The sequence below is a fragment of the Lepidochelys kempii genome, chromosome 27 (assembly GCF_965140265.1).
Source record: "Lepidochelys kempii isolate rLepKem1 chromosome 27, rLepKem1.hap2, whole genome shotgun sequence".
Lineage (NCBI taxonomy): Eukaryota > Metazoa > Chordata > Testudines > Cheloniidae > Lepidochelys > Lepidochelys kempii.
The window spans coordinates 18787517-18806426 of NC_133282.1; the positions used below are offsets into that span (position 1 = coordinate 18787517).

Sequence of the window (18910 nt, forward strand, 5' to 3'; positions counted from 1 at the left end):
GTGCGCTAACCCTGGTTCTGCCTCTCTTGGTGCCCTGCAGCCATCTCCTCTCCGCCCCCCCCCACGCCCTCCCTCCCATGAAGCAGGGCTAATAATGACCCTGAGTTGTCTCATGGGAGTGTGGCCAGGATTGGCTAATTACCGGCTGTGCAGTGGCATGATGCTGGTGCTAATTATTCATTGTGATTTGGGTGCTGGGACTAAGGCCCTAAAGTGGACCTGGCTGGGGCTGCCGCATCCCTTTGGCTGTTACATAGCTGGGCATGTTCCTTCATACAGGAACGGCTGCTGGAGGTCAAACTGGGAACCAAAACCACACAGCGAGGGGGGGGGTGTGTGAAAGGAAGGAGCCGGAGAAATCAGGGAAACTCAGTGAACTGCGAAGAGGTGAATTCTGAGCTGTGGCAGTGAAATCTCCACTCTCACAGGCTGGGAATGTGCCTCCCTCCATTCCCCGACCTGATGCTGACAACGCCATCCCAGCTCTCATGGGTAACCTCAGCAAACTGGCCAGACTAAAAAAGCAACATAATCATATGAAATTTGTCTTATGAGTCACTGGTCCTGCGGCTTCAGTAGTTTTCCTAATGCATTGCTCTTGGAGGACCACGGAGCGTGCTGGATGGGCTGGGAGCAAAGACCTGCCCTCTCTGGTCCCCACAAATTTCAGATCTCCTCCCCCAGCCTCTCTCCACCTTTCGTGTTTCCTGTACTAACCATCCAGCCACAGTCCAAACAGGCTCACGGCAGCCTCTCTGGAAGCTGTTGTAAGGCTCCGTAAGTCTCTTCTACCTTTGTGGCTGCAACAACATGAACCTGAAAACTGTCCTTGTCCTCTTGGTTCTGGCGCTAGTCACAATTTTCGCTCTGGTTTGTGTGTTGCTGACGAGAGGAGTGAAACCAACCAGCTGTGAGCCGCAGACCCTGAGCACCCTGCAGGGAAACCACAGTGACCAGAGCCTGGTCTTTGCTGATCTGACGCCAGAAGAAATGGTGCAAGTGGTGACGTATCTTCAGGAAAACCTTGGGGTGCCACTGGTAGATGCCTCTCAAGCAAACCCTTCTGATAACTGCATTTATTACATCGATGTGCAGCTCCCCACCAAGGCAGAGGTGCTGGGGTTCTTGGATCGTGGGGGAAAGCGACCCTCCCGGCAGGCGCTGGCTGTGGTGTATTTTGGAAACCAGCCAGATCCAAATGTCACGGAGTATGTGGTGGGTCCCCTGCCAACACCAACAACTCACCAGGACATCACGGTGCAGAAGTATGGAGGGAAGCTGCCGTACCACCGCAGACCGGTGCTGGATTTTGAGTACAAGCTGGTTGCTGGCTTTTTACGGAGGACAGCATTTCCCACAGCTCTCACCTTCCTGAGTCAAGTATTGGATTATGATGGAACTAATTTAGCAGCTATGACCTCAGCCCCCCGGGGGTTCCAGTCTGGAGACCGCAACACCTGGTTTATTCTGTTCCACAACGTGAGCGGCTTCTTCCTGCACCCGGTGGGGCTGGAGGTGCTGGTTGATCACAGCAGCCTGGACGTTTCCCAGTGGAGGGTGAGCAAAGTGTTCTTTAACGGCCAGTACTACGGGGACTTGGTGCAGCTGGAGAGGGAGTTCAAGCAGGGCCATGTCAAAGTGGACCCAGTTAAGAGAGCCCCACCCGACGGGGGATTCTCTTCCATGCAGCCCCGAGCAGCTCCCAGGGCCCCGTTCCCCCTGCAGTACGAGCCTCATGGGCCCCGCTACAGTGTCCAAAACAACCAAGTTGTCTCCTGGGCCTGGAGCTTTGCCTTTGGGGTGAACGTGAACACGGGGATGCGTCTCTTTGACATCAGATTTAAGGGGGAGAGGATTGTCTATGAAATCAGTGTCCAGGATGCTATATCTGTCTATGGGTCCAACTGTCCTGGAGGGATGTCAACCAGGTACATGGATGGGAGCTTTGGCATCGGGAGATTCACGTACCCATTAGTCCGGGGGGTTGATTGCCCCTATTCAGCTACGTACGTAGACACATGCTACTTAGCTCAATCCCCAAACCCTAGAATTAATAAAAACTCCATCTGCATTTTTGAGGAGAACACTGGGTCTCCTCTGAGGCGCCATTACTCCAACTTGCAGTCCCTGTACTATGGGGGGCTGACCAACTCTGCTCTGGTCCTTCGGTCCATTGCCACTCTGGGCAACTATGACTACGTCTGGGACTTCATCTTCTACGAGAACGGAGCTATCGAGGCCAAAGTCCATGCCACAGGCTACATGACTTCATCCTTTCTCTACGGTGACGGTTTGGACTATGGCAATAGGGTTGGGGATCACACCCTGGGGACGATACACACCCATTCCATCCATTATAAAGTGGACTTGGACGTTGGAGGTAGGTCTCTTTGGTGGTGATTCTCTCTCTCCCTCTCTTAGTGCCTCTCACTTGCTATGTCCTCGGACTTATGACAATTGGTTCCTGAAAATTGTGTCGTAAGTCGAAATGTCGTGACTCGGAACCGCAATGCACTCTATTGCGGGACTGATCATCGTAAAGTCGAAACCAATAGTTGTTAGTCGAATCAGGGTGTCAATTCAGAACGGTCGTAAGTGCCGTTCGTTGTAAGTTGAACGTGGTAAAGTTGAGGCCTGCCTGTATTCTGTAGAACTGCAGGAGTGGGGGCTGTCCCAAGATGCAGAACTCCTGCAGACGGCCAGCGGCATCCTCCTTGTTCACTCTCTTACCCTTAGAGCTCTTTGCAACATTATTTTTTGACTTATTCAAATGAAAAGTCAGGGAAAGTCACAAACCCCAGGAACCATGTGAATCCCAGCGAGAGGCAGCTGGCTCCATGGTCCAGGGGAAACGTGTAAGGCAGCAGTTTGGAAATGTGTGTATTTTTCTTATCCCCGTCAGTGGCCAGGCCTAGGGTGGGAGCCAGAGTCTCACTAGTTCTAACCGCTGCCTCTCCCTATGACCTTGGGAGCATACCAGTGTCCTATCTCATGGGGTGGGGAGGATTAGCTGACTGGCTTGTGCCGTGCTAAGCATTTACTGATCTTCTCTGGGAACCTTTGTGGTTCAGGTCCCAAGACTCGGACCCCAAACTGGCCTCCTTGCGGCTGCTGAATTCCTATTGCTTCGACCCAGCCAGGCATGTTTTCCAGCAGCAGTTCCCGTGGAAGGTTATTTGAGAGTTGTATGACGTCCTACACACCAGGGTTGTTTGGTGCTACTGTGCACGCCATCTGCTGGCTGAAACTATTAGGTGTCGTCTAAGTGTCTGTGCTCGGGGGTCACTGGTGACCCCAGTCATCTCAGAGGGGCTGTCAGTCTGTCTGTCTGCGACTCAGCAAGACGTCAGTTCAGCAGGGACTCTGTGACAGCACTGGGGGGAGGGTCTTTAAATTAAAAATGCTTCTGCAAAAAGGGAACAGTAACGAGGTGGCACTTTGCTTCCCCCCAGAGCCAGACATGGGATCGGGAGGAGATGGATCCCCTGCCTCCTCTCCATCTCACAAGGACCTGCTTCCTGTTAGCAACACAGAGGTGCTGACTCCTGGAATGGCGGGGGTGGGGGGAAATGGAGGCCTTGTCCGGGTTACCCCAGTGCAAACCCCAGCACACGCACTTGCCACCAGCATGCTTCATGTCCCCCGTAGAGGACTGCACCACTCTCCCTACAGCCTTTGTCTTGGCAAGGCCCGAGAGCGCATTAAAATCCAAATCCTCGCCTAGCGCCTTCCGCCACATTTGCTGTGTCCCGCGGCTCTAGTCTTTGTCCCAAACAAGCATTGGTTAAGCCAGAGCCACAGTCAAGATGAACCCTTTTCAGAGATAACAATACAACCACCCTGCTTACCAAGGAAATGCAAGAGCAAATCAGATGGAGAACCAGAAACTAGCAGCAGCGTGGAGAGTTCACGAGAAAGGAGCCCCAGGAGCAGTCCAAGCTTAGTGAGCCAGGAAAGGATGAAATTCTGCACAATAGCAAAAAATCTCCAGCCTTTTGCAGATTTGGTTTCACCTTCCTACTGATGCTGAGTGCTTGGATCACAACTTTTACAGGCAGCCTCTGGAAGTTGGTCTGAACCAACAAGTAATGGGGCCTCCTCTGTAACTGGTCTTCTGTGTATCAGTTACAGTGTAACGCAGAGCGTGCTGGATGGGCTGATAGCAAAGACCTGCCCTTTCTTGTCCCAACAAACTTCAGATCTCCTCCTCCTCCCACCTCGCCTCCACATTTCATGTTTCCTGTACTTAACCCATCTAGCTGCAGCTTAAACAGGCTGCGTGCAGCTGGGATCTCCACTCTGGAAGTGACTCCTGAAGGCTCTCACAGTCTCCTCTGCCTTTGTGGCTGCAGCAACATGAACCTGAAAACTGTCCTCATCCTCTTGGTTCTGGCGCTAGCCACAATTTTTGCTCTGGTTTGTGTGTTGCTGACGAGAGGAGTGAAACCAGCCAGCTGTGAGCCGCAGAACCTGAGCACCCTGCAGGGAAACCACAGTGACCAGAGCCTGGTCTTTGCTGATCTGACGCCAGAAGAAATGGTGCAAGTGGTGACGTACCTGCAGAGCAGCCTTGGAGTGCCACTGGTGGACGCCTATAATGCAAACCCCTCTGATAACTGCATTTATTACATCGATGTGCAGCTCCCCACAAAGGCAGAGGTGCTGGGGTTCTTGGATCGTGGGGGAAAGCGACCCTCCCGGCAGGCGCTGGCTGTGGTGTATTTTGGAAACCAGCCAGATCCAAATGTCACGGAGTATGTGGTGGGTCCCCTGCCAACACCAACAACTCACCAGGACATCACGGTGCAGAAGTATGGAGGGAAGCTGCCGTACCACCGCAGACCGGTGCTGGGGAAGGAGTATGAGCAGATTGAAATCTTCTTACGGAAGGAGGCATTCTCAACAGCCCCTACCTTTCTGAGTCAAGTATTGGATTATGATGGGACCAATTTTGCATCACTAACCTCAGCCCCCCGGGGGTTCCAGTCTGGAGACCGCAACACCTGGTTTATTCTGTTCCACAACGTGAGCGGCTTCTTCCTGCACCCGGTGGGGCTGGAGGTGCTGGTTGATCACAGCAGCCTGGACGTTTCCCAGTGGAGGGTGAGCAAAGTGTTCTTTAACGGCCAGTACTACGGGGACTTGGTGCAGCTGGAGAGGGAGTTCAAGCAGGGCCATGTCAAAGTGGACCCAGTTAAGAGAGCCCCACCCGACGGGGGATTCTCTTCCATGCAGCCCCGAGCAGCTCCCAGGGCCCCGTTCCCCCTGCAGTACGAGCCTCATGGGCCCCGCTACAGTGTCCAAAACAACCAAGTTGTCTCCCGGGCCTGGAGCTTTGCCTTTGGGGTGAACGTGAACACGGGGATGCGTCTCTTTGACATCAGATTTAAGGGGGAGAGGATTGTCTATGAAATCAGTGTCCAGGATGCTATATCTGTCTATGGGTCCAACTGTCCTGGAGGGATGTCAACCAGGTACATGGATGGGAGCTTTGGCATCGGGAGATTCACGTACCCATTAGTCCGGGGGGTTGATTGCCCCTATTCAGCTACGTACGTAGACACATGCTACTTAATTGAAACCCAGACACCTGAAAAGCATAAAAACTCCATCTGCATTTTTGAGGAGAACACTGGGTCTCCTCTGAGGCGCCATTACTCCAACTTGCAGTCCCTGTACTATGGGGGGCTGACCAACTCTGCTCTGGTCCTTCGGTCCATTGCCACTCTGGGCAACTATGACTACGTCTGGGACTTCATCTTCTACGAGAACGGAGCTATCGAGGCCAAAGTCCATGCCACAGGCTACATGACTTCATCCTTTCTCTATGGTGACGGTCTGGACTATGGCAATAAGGTTGGGGATCACACCCTGGGGACGATACACACCCATTCCATCCATTATAAAGTGGACTTGGACGTTGGAGGTAGGTCTCGGTGTAACTTTCCTTTCTAGTTCTGTGCCCATCCTTTTAGTATCTCAGCATCTCCCAGGCACATTTACATTTGCAAAATTAGGTTTCTCATGGACTCTGCTGCTTTTCTCCTTCTGCTGGTATCAGAGGGACCTGCCTGGCATATGCCCCAGCAATAGGGTTTCTCTGTCTCTGCCCCCTCTTGTGTCCTCACTCTGGTTGTGGTGGGGAAGCGTTAACTTGCTCTGCTGCTGGTCAGACTCCTTAATAGCTGTATAACCGCTCTGATCAATAGCGAAGTGAGAGAATGGAGCCCTGAGCGGGCCTGAGAAGCAAAGGCAAGGCGGGGGAATACTGGTCATTTTACAGATTTCCAGGGGTGAAGGAAATGAAGTTAAGGAATCTCTATTCGTCAAAATCTGAAACCCGATAAACAGTGAAGAGTTCTAGAGACCCCCCACTGAACGTGTGTGTTTCATTTGTAAATCAATAAGGGGCATCCCAGAATTGCTCTGGTCTAATTCCTGGTGTTTGTGCATTAGCTTCCTCGATGGAGATGTCTGCTCTCCGCTCTCTAATGCCTTCTGCTTGGGGGATGGGCCACGTAGGCTGACAGGTTGCAGGGACAGGCTCTTTACCTCCCAAGATGTGCCTGCTTGGGACCCATGTGGATAAGACCCACATATTGTGATCTCCTAGCTGTTTTGTTTCCTTTCTGTACTAGGGCTGGTAACTCTCCCTTCTGGACCAGCTCTCGGCTTTCCCGCTTTGTGTTGTGTTTGACACACAGCGCCCGGGCCCCCGTTCCAATCCTAGGTGATCCCAAACGTAGTGTTAGGAAAGGGAAGACAGGAACAGGGTGTGCGTGTGTATGTGAGAGATTACAGAGGTGTCTCGTCTACCCTCCTCCAGAGTAAAATCTCTCGCTCTGATCTCCTCTTTAGCTCTAGTCTACACTGGGCATTTTGAACATACCCTGGGTGGCACAAGGGCCAAAGCCCCAGTGAAAGATGCCGTAGGCGGTGGATCGACACCGTGGGCTGGGAGGGCAGCAGGGCTGCCGGTCAGAGAGCAAGGCCAGTCCCGTGGGCTGCAAGAAAAGTTGCACAGCTCAAGACTGACCATGGAGTGGGTGGACACAGGTATAAAGGCAACATCCCCTCCCTTTCTGGATGAAATGGGAGGTCACGTCCCTGGATCCTCATCCACTGTGTGTTCCAGCCTGGAGGGTGCATGGGAAATCCAAGAGGCTTTTATGTAAAGAATCCTAATGGCAGGTGCAAGCTAGTCCCAGAGCCTTCGTGAGCGCAGAGCCCCAACAGCTGCAGCGAATGGGTCACGTTAGAATTCTCCTCTTGCCCAGGGGGCTGCCCACGATAGCACAGGCCATTCACCCCCCCAGCCCCCGGCCCCGAGAGCGCTGAAAGAAGGTGCTCAGATCTTTGTCTGCTGTTACAATACCCCTCTCCCATGTTAGCAGGCTGTGCGGCTCCCTCCCCCAGGTGGCTGTATTCTAATACCCACCATCCCCTAATGCTATGAGAGGGATGCAGATACAGCAGTCTGCCTTCTGCTCTTGGGTACCTGTGGCTGACTCGCTGAAGTCAGGGCAGTGACATGAGTGTCACTGGCCCACTGTCTGGTTCGGTCCCGGCAGCACGTCTCTTAGCCAGCAGAGAGCAGCCTTAGCACAACCAACAAGGTAAATCGTGCAGCAGACGAGATGCTGGCAGATCAGTTTCTAGCAGTCACAAGAACCTAACCCGACGCCCCGGGCTGGAACACTGGTGCTCCCCTTCTAGCAGTGAGGCTGCTCTGTGCAGGCTCGGTGAGAGGCACAGGACATGAACAAACTGGTTTTAAACAACGCCTTACGTTTCGCCCATTTCTCACAAGCCCTCTGGGATTTTGCTGAGGGTTGAAGCAGGCGCGGTGGGTATGGGGCGGGTTGGTTAAGAGGCCTGCATCATGCACAGTTGTCTGTCTATGCTCTGCACGTGACTTGCAAATGTCCATCAGATAAATAGGTTAGAAGTCTGCCCTACCAGCTCCTTTCAGCAATGGGCTGTGGCCTGAATTCTGGTAACAGCAGCCCCTGCACCCGTCCCAGGACCAAATGAACTGGAGTTCTGGGGCTCTGTAGAGAAAAGCTAGCCTGCTGACTACCAGCCACTGGATGGGGCAGAAAGGCTGAGAGCTCCTGGCAGTGGAGACATGAAGAGAAGCTGCAGACGGGAGATACTCTAGGGCAAACTGCCGCAGTGAGCGTGCATAGCACTTACATTAGACCTTCAGTCATAGATCTTGAATTGCTTCACAGAGCTGGGTCAATCGTATCGTTCTCACTTAAATGGGGAAACTGAGGGGACAAGCTCACCAAGTAACTGGAGACAGAATCCAGGGCTCCTGCGTCCTGCCGCAGTGCCCAGGGTGATGACCCATGCTGACTTGCCCTAGACTCCATCAAGGTCCGTTCATTGGTTGCTGTTGGTTCAGCAGGGGACCACTAACCCAACAGCATTTCAATTTGTCCCGTGGGATTTCCAGCTGGAGGAAGTGGGAGCCAACTGTCCTTTCACAAGGAAATGGTCCTTGTCCAACATGGCATGATAAGATTTCTGGTAGGAAACAGGGAGAGGGAGGTTCTCCATTAGGAGTCTGTCTCATGGTTGCTTATTTCTGTTGCATTTCTCAGCCCAGGCTCATCCACATGCCCAGCTCCTGGTTCCTCAGGCCAAACGTGACCTTTTTAAGATTGGTGCCCTCCTGGTGAGATGCCATCTCTGCTGCTTGCCTAGTGGGGTTTTGGTCCATAGGCCAGCTTTCTTCAGGGGCAATAGCCCTGTGAGCCAGAGCGTTGCATGAACCTTTCCTTATTAAAGACAACAAACAAATGTCACCCACCAGGTGCTTGGCCATGCAGGTGTGGGGAGGCAAGGGAAGCACCTCAGGATGGAGGTAAATAATGCACTTCACTGGCTTTATCTTCTCTACCCAGAAAAAAACAACCAATGCAGCGGGGTGGCTGGTCTCAAGAACTGGGATAAATCCCTGGAGCAGCAGTTCACAAACTAGGCAAGTCCTTGTTTCAGTGAAGCTCTTCCAGGAGTCCCAGTTGGGTGGGGGGATTGTAAAACCAACCCTAAGCAGGAGGCATCTGGCTCCTGGGCTGAGACAACCGCAATCTCCCCTGCAAGTGTAACCCAGTGGGGTGTATGTCACACATCTCCCTCCAAGCCTGATCTGCACATGTGTGTCTGTTGGAGCCCCAGCTCCTGAGCCTGGCTCTTCGGCTCACCCTATAGAGGCTCACGTTTTAGCTCTAGAGGTCCTCGGTTCAACGCCTGCTGGGGCGGCCATAAGCGTGCTAGCCATGATGCTGAAGGATCCAGGTCCAGGCTCGCAGGCAGCACTGTAGAATCCAAGGAGCAGGATTTAAAAACAGGATGATCCATATGGGGCAAGACACATTTCTTCCCAAGATGCCAAAAGGAGTGGAAATTTGCTAGGAGCCCTTGGTCAGCTCTAAGGTGGTGACCCACCAGGCCTCCCCCAAATGTAGAGATGGCATTAACTCTTCTCACATCTGCAGAGCCCCCGGAATCCCACTGGCGTGGGGCTGAGGCTGCTGGGGCTCTGCCGGTCACTCTGGATCTCTCCGACAACCCTCAACTCTAGTTTGTTTGAGTTCCTCCCTTGTGCCATTCCGCACGCTCCTTGGAAGCTGGCAGGGCCTTTGCCGAACTGTCCCAGGTCCTGTCTCGGTGCAGTCCTTCAGCAGGGAGAATCATCGTGTCAGAGCCCGAAACAGTGTTTGTGCCTTTCTGCAGGAATTGGGCTCACTCCTCCAGGCTCAGCTGCTGCTTGCTGTAAAGCAGATCCAAGGGTCACAAGAGCAGCTCCTTGGGGGAACAGGGCCCTGTGTGCTAGGCGGTGGACGAACACACAGTGACTAGACAGTCCCTGCCCTGAAGAGCTTACAGATGCAGTGGGGCACGTTCACCCTTAGAATGCCCCCCCTTGCGTCCATGTGTAATGGCTCCAGAACCCTCGGTCCAGCGCTGCCGGCAGGCTGTCTGCTTCTCACCAGGTCTTCCATGGCCAAGACAGAGTTCAAGCCCCGTCCAGGGTAACCGGAAGGGCCAAGTGAAAAGCCAAACAAACCTGAATCATTCACCTGCCCCCTTGCGCTACTGAAGATTTCTGCTCTCACTTACAAAGCCTATCTCAGCCCCGCCCCACCCTGGAGCCTACTCAGTTCCCTGGGGGTTTCTCTCCGTGGGAGAATCCTGCTTCCTCTGCAATCTCTCCCTGGATCTTGCCTCCTTTCCAGGGCCTGCCACAGGGCCCAGTTCTGTCCCCACAGCCTTCCTCAGTTTCCTTAGCAGGCCCTTCCCAGAGAGATGCGGGGGGACACACACTCCCTGCCTCCTCTCTCCTGGGCCTGCTCCCGTCAGCCGTGTCCAGCTCTGGTGAAGTAGTTCTCTGTAGCCGTGCTCAGCCGCTCCAACTCCATGACACCCGGCTGGGATCGCGAACTGCCCCTACTAGGCTACGTCGGGGCAAGGCTTGAGGGGTAACTGCTAGATCATGGCCAGGCTGAGCCCCGCTTGCCTTCAAGGGCCAGGTAGCCTGTGACTGTACGTTACATGGGGCATGTTTTTGCATGGATTACCTGTGTGCACCATGGAGCTCCCTGTCCTACCCCGCACAAAGGGCTTCATGTGGATGATGGTTGGGAAACTGCCCACGCAGCAGACGGGAGGGAGGGTAGCAGCTGGTCCCAGGACTGGCTTGGGAGTGTGTTCCAGGGTTTGACTAATCTGTCCCACTGGACCGAGCATCTGTGAAGTCCTCACGGGGGCTGCACGGGCTCCCTTGACGTGAAGCTTGCTGTGTCAGGTTGCCCAGAGGATTCCCTGCCAGTAGCAGCCATGAAGCCGCCATGCCAGGGGCGATAGAGTTCATAGGAATTGCTGGAGAGAGCTACAGGCATAGTCTGTAGTGACTGATACAGTTGGGTCCCGCTGCACTTTCCTCCTGAGGCTGTAGCTGCTCTGAAATTATTTTCAATGAACGTCTCAATTAAACTCGCCTTGCCTAAGCAGAAGAAGCCAGAGCAACTCAAACTGAAAACCAGAGACTATAACCACCTTTTCCCGGCTCACAGAGTTTGGAAAGTTCCTGGGAATCCTTCTCGTGAGCATCTCCCTTATTCCCATGGGCCCTTATGAACGTTGTGTCCATGCACTGAATTTGTTAGTAGACTAGTCTTAGTTACTCCCATACAAATATTGCGGGAGCCTCTTGATTTACTGGCAGTGCAATGGAATCCACCCAGTTACTTGGGAGAGGCCCATGTCTGCCGTCCACCTTTCTTCAGCTGCATCTTGTGCTTCTTGAGCATTTTTTGCCTTGTACAACACTTAATCTATTCTTCACAGTAACTACCAAATGCAGTGTCTGTTCTGTGAAAGTCTGATCCAGTCCTATTTTTACAGATCTGTCTACAAGGTCTCCAAATGTTTTGGCCCCGGAGGGCTTTCCTATGGCTTGTACCAAAGCTTATGCATCTAGCACAAGACAGCTTCTCCCACCAGGGTTAACTGTTGGCAGGCAGTGGACATCAGCTGTCAGTACCTCACCCAATATTGCCTTTGGGCCTGTTCTTAGACTGTCATTTGTCTGGGATAATGCCAAAGGGATAGGCATTAACTCGTGTCGAAATCTGTTGCAAAGTCAGTCCTGCTGGCTTCACAAGGGCTGTGCTTTGTTGCTGAAAAACATGTCAGACTTCAACTATGAAGGCTTTCTTTTGACTTCTTCCCCCACCTCACAGAACCTGGAAAAAGTTCGAGCATTATTTCTTGGCAGTGGATCATGACTCTGTACGTGACCAGGCTCCCTCTCTCGTGTCATAAGCCGTTTCTCAGCAGAGCTGGCCACTTGCACTTTCCCTAGGCTCTCTGCATTCAGCACCATGCCCTGTGTGGCTTCGGCAGCTACATCTTTTGTTGCGATATTTTGCAATAAAGTTGGTGGTTCATCTCCAGAGAACACCTCAAACCTCTGAAGTGTTCGTAAGAATGAATCCTCAACTTCCCCGTCACATTGCTTCCTTGAGCCAGCTGGCCAGCCAAGCCAGCGTGGAACTTGGTTCTGCAGTCTGCTGTGATCTGGGCTCTCTGGTAAGACACTCTCTGCTGAGGACTGAGCAAGTCTTGGTGATGCCTGCAGTCCTTTCTTCCCTACCCCAGTAAGCCACTCCTGGCTCTGATCAGGGTCCACTTGGTTGAACGTCTGACATGATCTCTTGACCACACAGTCTCCTTGCTGGAACTCTTTGACGACTTCAGCTGGTAGTTGATGCATTTCTGCACTGTAGGTCGCACGCCTACCTTGCACAGTTTGCGTGGTCACAGCTCACAAAGAATAGCACTATTCAAATTCACATTTGAAGGTGGAGAGCTGCAGCTCTCAATTTCCTTCTCTCTGTGCATAGTTGAACATGAGCAGTAGGGACACCATTTTCATATACTGACATCAAAACCTGAAGTTCACCCCCTACTTTCACCTTTGCTGGTCAAAAATGTAGAGGTGAAATTTTTTTGAAAGCTTATATGAGTTTACCATAAGAATGTGACCAATCGGCTTTCACAATATGCTCTTCAAGATCTTGATCATGCGTTGCTATAAAGTCCAATAGTTGTGGAAGAAGCAGGCACCACAGTGCTAGAAATGGCAGTCTGTGAGCCAGTATTACCCTGGCATATGTCTTATGATTCACAGCTTGTTCTGTTGCGTTTGGGCCAAGAACTCTTTCAGTCCAAACATCTGCTAGCCCTAAGCCTGTGTATGTCAGACTATACGTTTTTTTGGAAGTTCACTGAGATATGGAGGCCTCCCAGTAGTGGAATAAGCCACTCTTACTTAATTTTTTGTACAGTACATCAGAAGCAGGAACCATGCCAAACAGTCCATGGGGCCACTGAATGAGTGAGGTGCAAAAGGAGAACTCAAGGAAGATAAGGCCACTGTGGAAAAGCTAAATGAAGGCTTTGCAGAGTCTTCACTGCAGAGGATATGGGTAGAGCCCTGTGCAGATACAAAATTTGTATCCGCGTCCGATCTGCAGAAATGGTCTGTGCCTGCGGATATCTGCAGATATAAAGCGGATATCCATGGATAGGCAGGGCTCTAGTTGTGGAGGAGAACCCCACGCCCGAGCCATTCTTTTTAGGTGACAAAGCTGAAGAACTGTTCCAAACTGAGGTGTCAATAGAGATGGATTCTGAACAAATTGATAATACTGTTTAGTTTAAGTCACCAGGACCAGATGGTATTCACCCAAGAGTTCTGGAGAGACTCAAATACAAAATTGTGGAACTACTAACTGGTATGCAACCTATTGCTTAAATCAGCCTCTGTACCAGATGACTGGTGGTGGTGGGGGGGTCACTAATGTAATGCCTACTTTAAAAAAGGCTCCAGAGGAGATCATGGCAATTACAGGGTGGTGAGCCTAACAGCAGTACCAGAAAATTGGTTGAAATTATAGTAAAGAACAGAATTATAAGATGAACATGATTTGTTGGGGAAGAGTCAACACGGCTTTTGTGAAGGGAAATCATGCCTCACCAATCTATTAGAATTCTCTGAGAGAGTCAACAAGCATGTAGCAAGGGTCACCCAGTGGATATAGTGTACTTGGCCTTTCAGAAAGCCTTTGATAAGGTCACTCACCAAAGGCTCTTAAGCAAACTAAGCAGTCATGGGATGAGAGGATCTTCCCTCTTATCCCATGAATCAGTAATTGGTTAAAAGATAGGAAATGAAGGGTAGGAATAAATGGTCAGCTTTTCAGAATGGAGAGGGGTAAATAGTGGTGTCCCCCAGGGATCTGTACTGGGACTTGTGCTGTTCAGCGTATTCATAAATTATCTGGAAAACAGGGTGAACAGTGAGGTGGCAAAATTTGCAGACAATACAAAATTAATCAAGTCCAAAGCTGACTGTGAAGAGTTACAAAGGGATCTCACAAAACTAGACAACTGGGCAACAAAATGGCAGATGAAATACTTTGCACTTAGCAGCATTGAAATGGACACTGGAAAATATGATCCCAGCTATAAATACAAAATGACGGGGTGTAAATTAGCCGTTACCGCTCAAGAAAGAGACCTTGGAGTCATCGTTGATAATGCCCTGAAAACATCTGCTCTATGGACAGCGACAGTCAAAAAAGCGAACAGAAGGTTAGAACCATTAGGAAAGGGACGGATAATACGATAGAAAATATCATAATGTCACTCTGTAAATCCCTGGAATTCACATATGACAAAAGCCGCCCTCCCCTCCCCAACCCTTACCGCTCAGACTCATTCCCTGCAAGGCCCTGAATTATATGGACTCGCCCAGTTCTTGAGAGGAGCTGCTCACTCCCCCGGTCATTTTGCAAGTTCACCTTCTCTTCTAGGAAGCTGCAAAATCGTGAGCAGAAATATTCCACTTGGTCTGTCATGATGGTTTTCACCCTGTGGTGCATGGACACAGACTATGGGATCTGCACCGCCACTGGAAATTGTTTAGGGGTCTGCAAATGAAAAAAGGTTGAAAACCCCTGATCTATTGTACATGTATAGCTGCGTTGTCATCTGGGGAGAATTCACCAATCTGCAGGGGCTAGCACAAGGGTTATGCACCTCTTAGGCTCCACTTAACCCTCTGCACAGGGTGGGAGCCAGATGATGGGGTCAGTCACATCTAATTGCAGCTCAGCCACTCATCACAACTGCAGTCATTGCTGAGAAGGACTTAGCCACTCGTTTGGCATGAGATTGCTTGTTGGGCACAGAGCTGCAGACTTGGAGATAACACCATGCAGAACCCACGCTGTTCAGAGCCTCTGGGACGGGGTGAAGGTGAGGATGCATATGCTGTCTAGGGAGCCCAGTGATTTCTCAGTGGTATTTCCCTTTGCCTTTTAGGGACGTATAATACTCTGGTGGCCCATGACATGGCATTCGAGTCTGTGCAGGCTCCTTGGAGTCCAGAGCACCAGATACAGCGCCCACGACTCACCAAGACAGTCCTGGACACAGAGGACAAGGCCGCATTCCGGCTCCATTCCAACATGCCCAGATACATCTATTTTGCAGCCAACAGTGAAAATAAGTGGGGCCACCAGCGTGGCTACAGGATCCAGATTGTTAGCTTCACCGGGGAACATCTACCAGAAACCAGTTTGATGGAGCGAGCTATCAGCTGGGGGAGGTAAGCAGCTTTCATCTAGATGTTCCCACATAATTTATGATGATGCATAAGTCACCTGTGGATGCCTAGGTGTCCAGTGGCTGCTTGGTTCAGGTACTCATAGAACGGACATGGACAAAGGCTCTTGTACGCCGTAATGAAAGTGTCACATTCCCTCTTACCAATCACTGGGAGTTATGCCGAAAGCTAAGATTCTGTCATGGTTATTTTTAGTAAAAGTCATGGACAGGTCATGGGCAATAAACAAAAATTCACAGAAGCCGTGACCTGTCTGTGACGTTTGTTGCTGCGGCTCCCTGGTTTCCCCCACCACCATGGTGGCTGGGAGCTGTGGGGTTCCCCCTCCACCCACAGCAGCTGGGAAATGCAGGGTGACCATATTTCCCCAAGAGAAAACCGGACACCCCAGCCGCTTGCCTGAGGCGTCCCCCACCTCCGGCATGAGGCTGTTGCCCGTCGCTGGAACCCTGAGGAGGGCCCACTCAGGAGTCTGTCACCTGTCGCTGGAACCCTGCCAGGGCCCCACTGGCTGTCAGCTCCAGAGTCCTGCAGCCCCTGGGGCTGAAGCAGACAATATCAGAAATCTCTGGAAGTCACGTACTTCGTGACATAAACGTAGCCTTAGTTATGCCCTATCAGCTGTTTGCCCACTCCTTGGAGTTTAAAGCCGAACCTCTGTTGCCACCTTGATTGAATTTTCTTCTTCATCAGTTCATTTTGTCCCCTGCTGCCACACACTTCTTCCAGTCCACCTTAACTGTGGCCTGAAGCCCCCGCTCTTTTCCCAGTCCTGCCTCACCCCTTGGCCATAGCTCAGCCAGTGTGTCTCAGTCGTGACCTGCAGAACCCGCTATTCCAGCCCAGGTCACACCCACTCCCCTTCTGCTGATGCACCTTGCGGGCACCCTCTCTGGTGTTTCCTTAGTAGATCCTGACAGCTGGGCTGCATGTTGTGGTAATAGTTTTGTGAGGCGTACATTAGGATCATAGACGCTTGAGATGGAAAAGATCCCTTACATTATTTAGCCCATGCCCCGTCCACCCTGCCAGGTAGGGTCAGGGCAGAGTGTTCCCTGTAGTGTATTTCTCCCAATCTGGTTTTAAATGTCCCTGTCCTGTGAAGCTGCCTTCTTTCCCTCCTCTCTTTAGGTACAAACTGGCTGTCACCAAACGAAAAGAGGAGGAACCAACCAGTAGCAGCATCTACAACCAGAACGACCCCTGGACACCCACTGTGGCTTTTGCTGACTTCATAAACAATGAGAGCATCGTAACCGAGGTGAGTTCGGTTCTCTTTGTGCTGGGGCCACGTATTACAGCGTGCTGAGTATGATCAGTCTTAAAGCTATCCACAGCCCAGGACCCACACAGACAAGCCCCGTTCTTTTGCTCAGGGCTCAGACAGACATTGCTAACAGGATTCTTGGTTTCTGTGGGACAAAAGGAAAACCTTGGGGGAGGAGAATTAACTCACTGCACTCCATGTTTCCCCTCTTCCAAGTTGGCACCTGTTACAAGAAAGCACAAGCCCTTTGCCCTTGTGAAGTCCCTACGACTGAGTCGTGTGTAGAGTGAATGAGCAGAGCTGGTCAGGACAGTCTGAAAAATCTGAAATTGCCCCAAACAAATGGGGAAAAAATGTCAGGAAAATGTTTCCATTGTCCAAGCCGCTCTCCTAGAGAGGGAGCCCGGCAGGTGGCATTTGCTGGCTTTGGCCCAGGTGACGTTACTGGTCTGCCCTGTATGTGCTCCCAAATGGATGTTCTCCTGAAATAACCAAATTATCTGACGTTGTCTCCCTTCCCCAGGACTTGGTTGCCTGGATAACAACTGGTTTCCTTCACATCCCACATGCCGAGGATATTCCAAACACAGTGACGGTGGGAAATGGAGTCAGCATTCTCCTGAGACCCTACAATTATTATGACACAGACCCTTCCATATATTCACCTGATGGCGTCTTTTTCAGCAGTGAGCAGGACTCTAGTGTATGTGAAGTCAATCATATTGCCTGCCTGTCCAAAACTGCCTCATGTTTACCAGTCCTCCCTCCATTCACCTATGACGGCTTCCAAAATCTGACGAGACTGTAAGAGTTATGGGCTGCGGGGTCTCTGTGTGGCAGAAGAAAGGAATATGGTGCCCCAGAATGACTACTCTGCCCAGAAGACCCATTTGCATGACGGAGATCGGTCTTAAAATCCATTTCTAATTACTATGTTTATCTTTTGATAAAGTGACATCACCATTATCACTGTTTACAAGGGCTGTATCTAATAGTTGTGGGCTGCAGGGTCTTTATGTGGTAGGAGAAATGAATCTGATGCACCCGAGTGACCACTCTGCCGGAAAAAATCTATTTTAATAATGGAGCTCTGTCTTCAAGTCCATCTCTTGATGATGTTGCGTAGCTTTTTATATAATAACTTCACTACTGCAAGAGGCTGTATCTTTAAAGGGAAACATAACATTCTCGGTGCACAGCCAGGTTAGAATTTGCATTAGTCTTTTTTAGAATAACTTGTTTAAATCCAGTCTGTCGCATGGAGGGAGGCAGGGAGAAGGAGAGTGAATTCTGTTCCTCCGATAACAGTAATAAATGCTGAGTAGTAACTAGCTCAGGTGAAAATTATGAAGCTTGATGTTGGTCCAAAGTTATCTCAAATGCCTTATTCCTAAACCGTTGCAGCTGTGTGGCACGGCCTGTGTCCATGAAGGCTGAAGGGGCAAAGAGTCTTAGCATAAGCACATGTGACTAGATAGCCGCCCTGGGTCAAACTAATGGTCCATCTCGGTCAGGATCCTGTTTTCTGACAATGGCCATTCAGAGGGAATGAACAGAGCAGGGCAGTCACTGAGTGATCAATCCCCTGTCGTCCAGTCCCAGCTTCTGGCAGTCAAAGGCTAGGGACACCCAGAGCATAGGGTTGCGTCCCTGCCCATCTTGTTTAATAGCCATTGATGGACTGTCCTCCATGAACTTATCTCGTTCTTTTTTTAATCCAGTTATACCTTCGGCCTTCCCCCAGAAATGAATTGCACAGGCTGAGTGTGCGCTGCCTACATTTATATGTCAACTTTAAAAACATGCTCTGGCCTGAAGCTTTGGCTAAAGCACAGCCTTGAGAAAGCACAAGCCGTACAGCATCTGTGAGATCTCACTGAGGTTAGCCAGTCCTCATCATGGGCTAGTGCCTTTCAGGAACATCAGATATATAAAGCCCGATAGCCTGAGGCCTCTCCTGAGGGTCTGATCTGGCTGCAGTGAGAGTCTGGTGCCCTGCAGAAGGCTGTGAGCTAAGTCATTCCTACTCACTTCGCTTTCCAGACCTTTTGGGTAGTTCAACAACAGGAAAGGAATAAGGGATGAAGATTTGACAACTGGCTCCTGAGCATCTGCTCCCTAAGTGAGCAGCCTTGGGGACAGTGATCTCTGGTAAATACTTGATGTAAAAGCAAGATGTCTGAAGATCCGCAGAATAGTAGATGGGGCACAAGGAGCCCCTGAGTCATCACAAGCCACAAAAGGGACAAGTGAGCTGTTCAATATTTAAATGAATGGGATGCTTAGAACTGAAAGGTGCTGGATCGAGCCAGACCATGGGGGTGAGGGGGTTCTACAAGCCACTCACTCACAGGTGTCATGGCTGTGATATTATGGGATGGGACACTGCACACTCTTTCGTATCACATACCAGGGTGCAAAGCAGCTTCCACTGCCTG

The 18910-nt window shown here is 51.0% G+C and overlaps 1 protein-coding gene across 3 annotated transcripts; it reads left to right on the plus strand.

The window, feature by feature from the left end:
* Positions 1–576: 576 nt before the first annotated feature.
* Positions 577–17819, plus strand: AOC3 (amine oxidase copper containing 3). Of its 3 annotated transcripts, none has more exons than XM_073325881.1 (4): positions 577–2380; positions 14902–15187; positions 16337–16466; positions 16996–17819. In XM_073325881.1, the coding sequence occupies exons 1-4, from the start codon at positions 811–813 to the stop codon at positions 17278–17280; spliced, it is 2271 nt and encodes a 756-aa protein (XP_073181982.1). In that variant the 5' UTR covers positions 577–810; the 3' UTR covers positions 17281–17819. The 3 variants fall into 3 exon arrangements, with proteins under 3 accessions (XP_073181982.1, XP_073181981.1, XP_073181983.1); XM_073325880.1 differs by lacking the exon at positions 577–2380 and adding an exon at positions 4214–5926; XM_073325882.1 differs by lacking the exon at positions 577–2380 and adding an exon at positions 5024–5103.
* Positions 17820–18910: the final 1091 nt, after the last annotated feature.